Source organism: Macrosteles quadrilineatus, unplaced genomic scaffold (genome assembly GCF_028750875.1).
Source record: "Macrosteles quadrilineatus isolate MER2022 unplaced genomic scaffold, UCM_ALF_1.0 Scaffold_9__3_contigs__length_116548681, whole genome shotgun sequence".
Classification (NCBI taxonomy): domain Eukaryota; kingdom Metazoa; phylum Arthropoda; class Insecta; order Hemiptera; family Cicadellidae; genus Macrosteles; species Macrosteles quadrilineatus.
The window spans coordinates 17,531,615-17,543,870 of NW_026542602.1; the positions used below are offsets into that span (position 1 = coordinate 17,531,615).

At 36.6% G+C, this 12,256-nt stretch overlaps 1 protein-coding gene across 2 annotated transcripts in view; it reads right to left on the reverse strand.

The window, feature by feature from the left end:
- The window catches only part of LOC129003061 (probable ATP-dependent RNA helicase DHX34), a 47,219-nt gene that overhangs the window by 4,473 nt on the left and 30,490 nt on the right, over positions 1 to 12,256 (reverse strand). For both annotated transcript variants that reach the window (XM_054431276.1, XM_054431275.1), the window contains exons 12-18: positions 11,403 to 11,645; positions 10,877 to 10,993; positions 10,106 to 10,272; positions 8,488 to 8,598; positions 4,269 to 4,390; positions 1,373 to 1,604; positions 220 to 341 (exon numbers count right to left, since the gene is read on the reverse strand). In XM_054431276.1, the coding sequence (XP_054287251.1) occupies positions 220 to 341; positions 1,373 to 1,604; positions 4,269 to 4,390; positions 8,488 to 8,598; positions 10,106 to 10,272; positions 10,877 to 10,993; positions 11,403 to 11,645 (1,114 nt within the window). The remainder of the gene's footprint in view (positions 1 to 219; positions 342 to 1,372; positions 1,605 to 4,268; positions 4,391 to 8,487; positions 8,599 to 10,105; positions 10,273 to 10,876; positions 10,994 to 11,402; positions 11,646 to 12,256) is intronic.

The following is a 12,256-nucleotide window of genomic DNA, read 5'->3' on the forward strand; positions in this document are numbered from 1 at the left end:
ATTTTCTTGCATTTTACAACCATATTAGTTCTAAATTTTCCTCCAAGGTTGAACCCCATGCCGGTGATTTCCTTAGAAGTTTTTATTGGCTTGTGCTTACATATACGTAAGTGAAAAGTTAAGGTTTTATTACAATGGCAAACACTTGTTCTTTTGTCTCACTTGTCACACAATACTCTCAACGTCTATTAAACCAAAAATTTGAACACATTCACTAACCAGAACTCTGAGTAGTAGGTTGACATTCCATCAAGTGCTGCTCTTTCTCTAGGAAGCTAAGAGCTGCTGTAAGCTCACACTTGTCACAGGTCCAAGTTTCCAACGTGAAATCATCAACCAAGCTGAAAACAACCTTTTAATCAGTCTTCATGAAAAACCCTAGTTAAAATTGCTGATGTAGAACATTCTGAAAACTAGAAATTTCCACTCTGCTACTTGTAGTTTATTACAAACTCAAATACAACAAGTTCAAGTTAAATATTAAATGTTAGCAAATTGCCTAGAAAAACATACTGAACTAACGTAGTGGGGGTTGCGCAACTACATCAATTGATGTAGGCCGGTAGGAGTGCTCGTGGCGCAACTACATCAATTGATGTAGTCAGCACTGAATGTGTTAAAGGACTTTATTAGTAGATTACAATGCCGTAAATTTTAGCTCAAAAGAACAACTAAGTAAAAAATGGCACCCGTTCAAAGATTCAAAATAGCAGATTCAAGAAATCTTTTAACAGCTACCATTTTTTACTCAGTTGTCCCTTTGATTTCGGGTTTGCGGCATTGTATTCTACTAGTAAAGTATTCACCTTTAATTGCATTTGCTTATCAACTTATGCTTACATTTAAAATTTCTTCTGGCCCCTAGTGGCCATCCCCCTGAAGAGGTAGCATCACTTAATAATGTGTGTGTGTATTTCAATGCTCAGTAACTGTGTACAAAGTTTCGAAGCTATTTCTTTATTACTTTTTGAAGTATTCAACTGTCTCGAGACTTTTCCCCCCCTTTATATGCTTATAAGCCCTGTTAGCCCCCATAGGGTTCAATGTGTTAAACCGATCCTCAGTAATGGTTCTGTCTTCTCCGATGGAATCCTGTGCTGACAACGAACAGACAGCTTTATTTGAAATATATAAGTTTTGCCACATTTATAAAAACTGTTATAGGCTATGCCACATTTCTATGGTTATAAGTTATGAACAAATTTCTATTTCCATTATAAGCTATGCCACATTTTCACGATTACAAATTATGGAACAAATTCTCAATTATAAGGTATGCCATTATAAGCTATGACACCCAACCTGCCGCTCAGCTGTAGCTTTTTTTATACCCCTTGCCCCCCCTTCCATAACGAGATATACAATTACTAACCAGTTGTATGTGAGATACGGAGTTAGAACAACTCCACCCAACTTAGGGTGGTTGGTGACTTCTTCTCCAGGACTGAGGGGGTTGGAACCTGATGCAGTGTTGTGACCCACACCCACAAACAGCTGTTTGAGATCAGCTGCTAACAGACGACGCATGCTGTACACCACCTGACTATTCATCAGGTGAACCAAATCCTCTGTCAATTCCTTCTCTAGGCTGCCACAGTCTTCATCTGTAATATATAATTATAGTAACAAAATTGACAAACTCAATGTTGGAGAGAATTAAATTTGTCGTAGGTGTAAACATAATTATACTACAGTAGCATTCCCCTAGATTGGTGTTCCTTAACAGCTTAACACTTCATAGTTAAAGTTGTGAAAGTTAGTAAAAAATTCTAACTAGTTGGAAGTTATTAGTTAGTCCCGTAAAATGTAACTGATAGAAGTTATTAGTTAGTTTAAAAACTAACTGATAAAAAATAAAGTTAGTTTTTGTAGAATTTAGCTGTTTGTTGGGTGGCTGTTTTAAAGGATTTCGTAATGACACATCTTGGTTACTAATCTATACTATAATATGAGTAAAGTTTGTGCACAATGATTAAAAAATGGCTTCTACGATTTCCTCTAATTGCAATGCTATTGAGAATTGCTTTTATAATACATTTGAATTGTATGATGTATTACTAACCAAAGGGATAATTACGACTGTTCAAAAACATTAAGTGTTTTACCGCAAAACATTAATCACTGATATTGAACTAAAAATCTAAAGGAAAGGCCAAGGACGTTTTGTAGTTTTCGACGATGCGCCGCACGAATTGATTCCGCGATACCAGTGACTTAATGCAATAACGGTCTACCGATAACAGATGTTATGTATCATGAGTTTTATATTGATTGATGCTTATTGTAGGCATTTTTTAGATTGCTCGTCCACATGAAAAAGTTTGTAAGGTAAATTAAGGATGAGTGGATGTCTAACGAAAACGAATTGACTTTACAACTTAATTCATCTTAGTAAGACTAAAAATATTTGTAGGCTTATAAGCTTTATTTTTTACCTCTTGAACAAATCAAACACCTCAAGCAAGCTCGGTCCCCTGGTACTTGTGTTTTAATCAAACATTGTCACATTTTACATTACTACAACAGAAACAAAGGACTTAAAACTTGTCAGATAATGAACATCAACTGAAGACAATGTTTTGACACTTGAGATGATATATCAATCACCAAACCGACATTCCCCCTTCCCACCCCTCAGTGCTTGGGGTGTTGGCCATCACTGCCCTTCCACAGGCACACTGTATTCCAAAGCAACTGGACTTTGACTTTCTCTTTCCCCACCCCCCACGTTGTTTGTTTACAAGGGCGCTGACCTCTCACGGCTGCACGCCACCCTCACTGATCACGTGAAATAAATAACCCGAATTTGAGAGGCTTCCGCATAGTTGGGAAAGTTAGTTAAAAATTCTAACTAGTTAGAAGTTATTAGTTTCTCGTGAAAAGTAACTGATAGAAGTTATTAGTTAGTCATATTGCTATTTGTTAGAATTTCTATTCGTTATTCCCCAAGTATGTGTAATACTTTGTGTAGTTTAGTGGGTGACTGAAAGCGCTAAAGTAGAATTGGTAATTTTAATTTTGGCTCCCTTTTGTTTGTAAATACATTTTTTTATTAACGATAAAGAGCGAGTTGGGTTGCTGTTAGGACATGCTAGGTTTGTTGTGCTAGCTCGGCATAGTTAGCAGTATTGCTACATAGGTTGCACTGTACTTTGTTCAGTAGGGATTAAGCAATCTAGTCCAATTGTGTCTAGCAAGACATACTTTGAGGCAATGTTTAAACAATTCATGTTAACACAGCGTTCTGCTATCACACTTGTGTGATTTTAGCTGTTTAGCAATAGGTTTAGTGCGTAGGTTTATGAAAATGTAAAAGTTAGTTTTTAAGCATGGATCTAAGTTTGTCGGATATTAAAAATTTAAAAAGGGATAAGGACAAGCAATTAAATTTAAATTAAATATTTTGAAAGGAGCAGATTTGGAATTTTTGAGATCTAGCCTTACAGTAGGTTAATTAGATTAGTGACCCAAGAGGGACAGAATAATCAATTTTGGCAGTTTTATGAGGATATTGCGAGGTGGAATAGGAGGGCTAGTTTGATTCAAGAGAGATTTGGTAATAGTATAGAGTAAACGGAAAATTTCTACAAAAATGTTTATGATTATGAGGACGTAGATGATTTTAGTTTGTCATCTATTTCAATCGATAGTCAGGGAGAAGAAGAAGAAGAACCTGTGGAAATGGCGGTAGCACAGAATAAGCTCCCATTTTTTCATCCAGGGAATTATTCAGGGACTCAGTCAGAGTCCATTGTATCCTTTTTTTTAATACGAAAGGGCAGCGACCGTTAACAATTGGGACGATAGGAAAAAGAAAACCTATTTCCCCATTTATTTAAAGGAGACGACCCTGGATATTTTTGAAAATATCGAGAGGTACTGGGTGCGTAGCTCAGGAATAAAACTCAGCACTCGCTTACAAAACCCAAATTTAATAATACCCAAAACAATACAAAGTACTCAAAGATAAATATCAAACTAAAAGGTAGAGTAGGCTGGAAATATCATTAACTTAGAAACTGAAATCCCAATTTGGAAAAGTCTTCCATACAAAGTCCTCCAGGGGACGAAATATTGTGTGTTCAATTTATCTTCTGTTGTGTGTTCTGCCTACCTACACCTTTTCAAGGCAAGCTAGCTGCTATCCTCCTTATTCTACAATTATAAATCCTGGCCTAGAGCCTCTACTTGAACAAAACTACACAGGGTTTGACTTGTTTTATGCACAGTTAAACATTAACTGCTTAGATAGGATGGATGATGAATACCTTTGAACCGCATGTTGAGTAGGTTGTCCCAGTGCGTCCTTGCCCGCACTACTCTCTTTACTAAGGCCTGAGCCACATCTGGGACTGGGAACCTCACCTCCAGCCAGTTGTCACACACCACTCTGGCCACACAACACCAACATACTAATTAGTAAAATTGTAAATTAAATATTTATCCTGTAAAATTATTTGACACGATATTTTCACATGTCAATCCATAAAAGATTTCCTTAACCCTCCAAGTGTACGTAGTAATGGTATTAATGTTGGCCCATTTATTGCGCAATCATAGGGTTTTATTAAAATGTATCTTAGAAACTTAAAAACACTCTAAAGTATACTGTTTTATATATAATTTTGTTTGGAATATTATGGGCTTCAATGTAATAACAACCTTAACCTAAGGTTAACCTATGTAACCTTACAAAAAAAATTTTCAACAATTTTTGTGGGGTTAACATTTGTCAAAAAATATTTAAAAAATGAAAAAAATGTATGTTTGCGCTCAATAAGTTTTTATAGTTTGTAGGTCTACAAATATTTTAAAATAGCCACTTTGATCTAAATTTTATAAGGATTACAAAAATATAATAATAGCAATAGCTAAGAATGCATAGCCTAACCATAGCTAAGAATCTGGCAGATAATTTACATAATATCACTACCTACTTCTTCAGGATCATCAACCAGCCCTTCAAAATCACTTTATTCTTCTTCTAATGCACCACGTATATAACTACTTTTTATTTTTAACACTAAAACAGTGTTAAACGTAATAAAACACATCAGTCATCGGTGCGAGGTTAACCAAGTTGTTTACAAATACGCACGTCAGCTGTCTGCTACAATATTTTTGGAACTAATATGAAAAGTGTCTATAAACAGACATCAGGAGAAAGCTTAGAATATGCCGAAAATAGCGATACCAATCTCGATCCAGTTCAATCTGATTCAGTCAGTCCCAGAGCCTTCGCCGTAAACGATGTTTGTGTGTCACAAAAGCGACGCATAACACCACGGCAGGTGTGTTGTGAGTCGATTACGCAACGCTTAACAATCGGAGGGTTAAATCTTGTCACTACCTTGTCTGAAACTGATGAACAACTGAAGCCGACAACGTCAGGCAAATGGTAACAGCCTTCTCTAAAACTACCTTCACAACTCACACAAATTTGTTCACACCGTGCACCTTTTCTCCATTTTGAAACTCTACAGTTGGCAGTGTATTTCAAACGTATGTAAAGTGTATTTCAATTGGGCGGCCAGTTAAATTCATTTCTCGAGGTCTCAGTGAAGTTGAACAGAGATACGCTCAAATAGAAAAGAGGCTCTGGGTTTAACATGGGCTTGCGAACGACTTTCTCAATTTGTGTCAGGGTGAAAGTCTTTTGATTTGATTACTTACCGCTTGTCCAAATTCTTGGTGATAAGCCCATCAACAGTCTTCTTGCCCGCCTTCAAAGGTTTCAAATGAAGTTACTACCTTTCGCTTTGATATCCATCACGAAAAAGACAAAGACATCTTTATTCCTGATATTTTATCAAGGAACCCGATGGCTCTGAGGGATGAAGACAACACTGGAGATATCCTAAACGAAATGGAAATTCACGTTTTTCAAGTAATGTCATCCATTCCTGTCACTGACAGGCGAATGGCAACAATAAAGAGTGTCCAAGCTGAGGATACCTTGTGTGGGGTATTGAAAGATGCGATTCAATTTGATGATTGGACGAAATTGAAGAAAAATGCATTTTTTAAAGACAGAGGTGATTTGGTGCTTCATAACAACTTGATTCTCCATGGCAGGAGATTATTTGTTCCTAGTAAAATCAGAGCAGATGTTCTGAACATCATTCACACTGGACATCAAGGTGTTAACAGGTGTATTTCAAGAACTCGTGATGCCGTCTGGTGGCCGGGAGTAACTAATGATATCAAACAAAAGGTGGAGGGATGAGGGATGCCTTATTTGCATTAAAATTCACATATTCCTTGTGAGCTCCTCCCTTCACTTTTGCCTGATTGACCGTGGCAAGTATTGGGAGCTGATCTGCTTCAGCACGAAAGAAAAACTTATCTAGTCATTCAAGACTATTTTTCCAAGTACATAGAATTGGTCTAAGTGAACAAAACCAATGCCCCTTCAACAGCCCATTCTATTCAAGAGAGATCAGGGAGTTTGCTAAGGAATGCCACTTTGAACTGATTACTTCCAGCCTGATGTTTCCACAAAGCAATGGACAGGCAGAGCAAGTAGTTAAAATTGCTAAAAACATTCTAAAGAAAAATCAAGATCCTTATGAGAGCCTATTAGCATATCGTTCTACCACTAAGTTACAGTCCAGCTGAGCTTCTTTTTGGTAGGAAAATCAGAAGCACTGTTCCTACTTTGGACAAAACATTGGAGCCAAAGTGGCCAGACTTAAACAATAGGCAATAAACTCCTCAGTAAAAGAAAAACAGAAGCGAAACTGCGACAAAAGACACTGTGTAAGAGAGCTACCCAAATAAAGAGCGAGTGAGTTTTGGTCATGGGTGTCTAACTTTAAGCAATATGGACTAGTGGTTGGAACAAATTCCAACACTAGAGATTATATGGTCAACATCGATGGGAGATTGTATAGGCCTAGAAGGAATAGAATATTTTTAGCTCCCACCAACTCTTTTTAGATTCCAAACATATGAACAGGGAAAATAAATGAAAACAAATTTAGAGAAGGGAAAGTGTAGAGACAGCTGGATTAATGTTTTTCATTTAATTTGCCAACACATGTTATGATTATTGTTTGTTGTTTATATTTAAGTTTTTACCTAGTTAAAAACCTTAAAAACCACAAAAAACCAGGTGTACATAAAAGAAGTAACAACTTTGTACATCAATTTAACACAATCTACGTTTTGACATAGCTGTGGTTGGTACCACTGGGTTTTTCTCCACACAGCTGTCTGTTGTTAACATTGCCAATAATTTTGAGAAATTGTTATTTGTTGATTTAGTTAAAAATGGTCGATACGCTTAAAGAAAAGTCTTCTTGTGTGCTGGAGTTTGAAAGAACTCGATCTGCTACCAATGTTTAACATCGTTTTTGGAAGAGTTATCATAGAGTCCCTCCGAATAGAAAGTCAATCTACAACTGGCATCGGAAGTTCAAGGCCACAGGTTACTTAGGAAAAGGAAAGAGCTCCGGGAGACCAGCAACGTCCTAATGATCAGGTTGAGTTCAACTTTAAACACTTTGAGATATCAACGCAGAGGGTGGGTATGGATCTTCATCTTAACGTGGGCATGATTTGCTTGTGGGGTTATGTCAAAGACAGAGTTTTTGTACCTTCTTTGCTGATAAATCTCTTGGGATTTAACCATCGCTTTACAGCTGTAGTGCAAATTGTTGATGAGGCCACTCTTTAAAAAGTTTGGTCAGGAAATAGATGTCTGCAAAGCAAGCTGTGGTTCACATATTGAACACTTGTATTATATAGGAAAAAACTTGAGATTTAGTATCTTTCTTATGGTGTATGTCACTCTTTCTAAGTTAGGAAAACTTTGCAGTAATTTTTAAGCGAAGTTGTTGTTTACTTATTTTGTGTACACCTGCTATAATTGAAGAACATTGTTTGTTCATGCTTGGCATAACAGTCAATTTTCCTTTTCACAATTTAAAAGCTTCTACCACGATACTGAGTAGTTGAGTATCCCACATAGGTGTGTGCTAAAGTAGTGATAGGGGAATTAAATAACACAATGCTACTGTCAGATTTGAAATAGCTCTCTCTGCTGTGACGGGAGCTTGTCGGAGACCTAACTGATATTTCAGACTTGACTACACTTTCCCAAAAACATACTGGTCTTTAAGGTTATTTCAAGTCAGTTAAATAGGTTAAAATGTAAATTGTCTTAGGGGAAAGCCAGAGATAACTGCAGCAATGAGACAACAAAACCATCTCATCTTGTACCACCTAAGTCTTAACTCGAGACGGTTGATTATCACTGAATTTAAGAAAATTAAAAACTTTTTTTGTTTTATAATAAAGTTTTTGAAGTCAGAATTAATAAAAATTTGGAAGACATTATTTTTAATAGGGACTAGGATATACAAAATTGAAAAATCATCCCATTGTTTTAATTGTTGAAGTAAAACTGTTCAATGGTGCTTAGAGAGCTTTTGTGATTTAAAATAATAAAATTGTTGTACTAATTATGAGCTGAGTATTACTGACCTTGTCAAATCAATGTTGGTGTAAAGATCGTGACAGAAGATGAGCAGAGTCTGGACGGCTGGCATCCTCAGGGTGTTCACCAGAAAAGCCTTTGTAGTCTCAAGCAAAGACCTACACAACAAAAAATGACAATTTACAAACTTACCTGCAATGCAACTGAAATAAACTCAAATAATAACCAATTCTATAGGTAACACAATCCAAAAATATAATGTATCCCTCGGAGTGGGAGTTGTCAGTTGCATTGAAACACATTTACAACTTTGTTCTTCACTTGGACCTTGAGGTGATGTTGTGCGGTACACCTAGCGGATTATAATCCAGTGATTTGGTGATTGGACGAACTGCTAGGGCTTTTGTAAAGGATGTGTGGGGTGGAAATCTGGAAGGAAAAACCTCTAGGACGACCTAAGAAGAGGTGAAAAGACGGAGTGCATAAATACAAGATGAGTTTTAATTTAGGTGGTCACGTAGTAGGGCTGCTGATATATTAAATTATAGCAGTAAATAAAGAACAACTGAGCTCCCTGAATATCAAGATGAGATTTAGTGAAGAAGATGCTGAGGAACAGAAGATATGGAGGTAGATTATTTGTGTTGAAAAATTGTTATAATTGTAAGAAATTAGTAATTTACAATAGTGCACTGTGTCAGTGGATCTATTCAACTTTGTTCATTTTGATTATAAAACTAGCGACAAGCTTAACATGGGAATGGAGTGTCTAGTTCTTCTATCCATAGACAAAGATAACCGGGGGCGGATCAACCTTGGTCAATAGATGGCTCTAAAATGACGTATCATAAGCTCATTGTCCAAGAAAAAGACCTATACCTATAAATTGTGTTTCGTTAGTCTAATGTGTTGAGACGTATGTGTTTAGTATATTTAACCATTTCTGCCCTTTTGAGAAAAGTAAAATGGAAGCAAAACAAAGAAATGTCAAGCATAGCTTCAAGGTCAAGATATCCGCTTGCACTGACAATCATCTGTCTGCTGTGCGCTTGCTATGTCACAACAGTTTGTGATTGGGTATTTGGTAGCCATGACAATTTAGTAGCCTGTGATTGGGTGATTACTAACCATGGCAACTTGTTGAATATGTGGATGAAGAGAAACTCAAGAAAGAATAGAAGAACAAAGAGAAAGAATAAATGTTTTCATGTCATTGTTATCTTCATCGTGTATTTTACGACTTTTGTTATCATCTCTAAGCAGGCTACGATTATTTTAATTTTTTTTATGTTACAGCGTAGCAATAGCCTATTACTAGCAGTAGCAGCTTACTATTGTTTCTTTCTATTGTTTTGTACTTTATTTTGCTGTACAGTGTTTGACAATTTTGTTGTTTGAGTATAAGTTTGAGAAATATGTGATTTTAAACGTTACAGTTTTTACTACTGAACCCAAGGTTAATGACTTAACACATTATCATGATTGCCCAATAGCCTACTAATTATATTTTGATTATGTAATAAGCAAATTATCACATTAACATCCATTTATACAATATTAGGAGTTGTTTATGGGTTAGTAATAACTGTTTTATGTCATGTTGGATTAACCGTGGTTTTCAGTTATCTGTGGTCTCCCTCCCCCTGAGGTTCTACTGTACTTTACATGTAACAGAGTAGCTGATGTCGGTGACTGAGAGGGTGTTTCCCTGGTCCTGGCACAATATCACCATCCTCCAGTTGTAGAACAGAGGAGTTGTTGCCAAACATGCTCAGAGGGTGCAGTGAGACAAACGGCTTAGTCTGGCAGTGGAACAACTGCTCACTTACTGTCTGTCAACATTGTTATTTAGCTTTCAGACACGAAACACAACACTCAATTGATGTCCATGGAGAACAGTGAAACAGAAAGTGTCACAGACAATTTATAAGTAATTTGTTATGAGTTGAAAAAGGGTAGAGTTCGGCAAGCTTACTAGCTAAAAAATCCAACTGTACACTGTCTTTGTATTAAATGCATTGATATGCATTTTGACTATTACGATTGTGTTCGTGTATATTATACCATTGATATGTCGAACTGTTAAAAAGAATGCAATTATAAGCTACAACCAGTTAATACTAGCGATACATACTTTTACATGCGATTGCTTACAATCAAAGTTTACAAATGTGTTTAAATGCTTTTTACTCTCTCGGGAATAAAAATTATTTTTACTGCCTAGAGAGTAAAAGACCTACTTTAGACCCATAACGCATGCATTAAAAACGCTGTTTTTTGCTGCAGTATGACAAAAAAGTAATTAAATGTAATACCATATGATCTAAAAAAATTTAAAACAACAAAAGAACTTGTTGTATAAGCTTTGATAAACAAAACTGTGTACATCACTGAAACAGCTTAGATTTTTCAGAATGTAAGAAGCAACAAAGTTACCTTGCAGTGGTTAAACTCATCAGCCACAGCCAACTGAGGGTAGAAACCACTGGTGAGGATGAGCTTCAGCATAGCCAGGTCTTTGTAACTGCAGGCGCTTGACCCTTGAAGCAGATCCTGAAACATCAAGCAACCTCTAGTAAATGAAAGAAAATTAATCAAAGAAAACTAGTGTGATAATCTAACCCTCCAACTGGCAATAGGTAAACTCTGTAGTGGCAAGGCATTTTTGGCGATTTTACAGTCATATTTTTGAAAATTCATATAAACTAAACCAACAGGGCAAACCTATTGAACCGTACACTTGAATCGTTCGTAATGAAATGAAGAATTTGTTCAGCACAATATGTTCTGCATTAGGTATTAGGAAAAAATATTAAAAACTTTGTTTACGAATTTGGAAATTTTGAATGTAAAACTTTGCAAACAAAAGGAATTAGGCCTATAGGCCTATTTATTTAAATCAGCACATGAACTTGCAAACCTTTAGGAATGACATTTTTGCTTCACTGCAGTTAACGTGTACCTGAATCTGTGAGTTGTTGTTGCGAAGACGGAAGTCAATATCTCGTAAATCAACCGCAGCTTTGTCCTCGTCTTCAGCAATGGTCCAGGAGTCCGGCTTGAGTGTGCGTCTAGTGCGAGGGGCTGCATCTTGTATCGAGCGCTTTAGAGACTTAAGCAGCTTAACCTCACCATGCCTCAGTGTGCGCTCAGCACTCGACAGACTGGCACTCGGACGCTCACTGGCCTTCAGTAGACCACAGTCCTGTGAACAAATCTAGGTAATTTAGGGAGTAAATGAGGAAATTTAAGTATGAGATTGTTAAGATTTTTAGGACCAAAATAAGAATACTACTGGCTGTTTTGCCCGCCCTTTGCTTGGGTAAACTTTTAAATAGTAAAATAAATTCATCACTAGTAAAATATAGCTGTGAAATTGGGAATAATTATTGGATGACAGCAATTAACTACCAATTAACTGGTAAACTTATCCTAGCACTTTTAGAGTAGAAATGAAGTTGCTTTCAACAATTTGTTTTTTCCTAAACAAAGTCATCTTGAAAACATTGCTGTATTTCCTTGATTTGCTAAAAAACTTTACTCTCAGGGTGATTAGGTTATGAGGGATTTGGGTAGCTTATCAAGGTGGCTAAGGCACTTTCCCGGTGCAGCAACAATCCATTGATTACAAACAGTAGACACGAACACTTTGAACCAACAACAACACAATTCTGATGCTACAATCAATTTGCATGTTGAACTGTATGTTAACGGCTGAAGCATTGATTGCTTGCGATATAATTATATACTGTATACCTCGGAGTCCATGATCTCACGCTTTCAAAGTTGTTCAAAACATGGTCAAGACCTCATGCC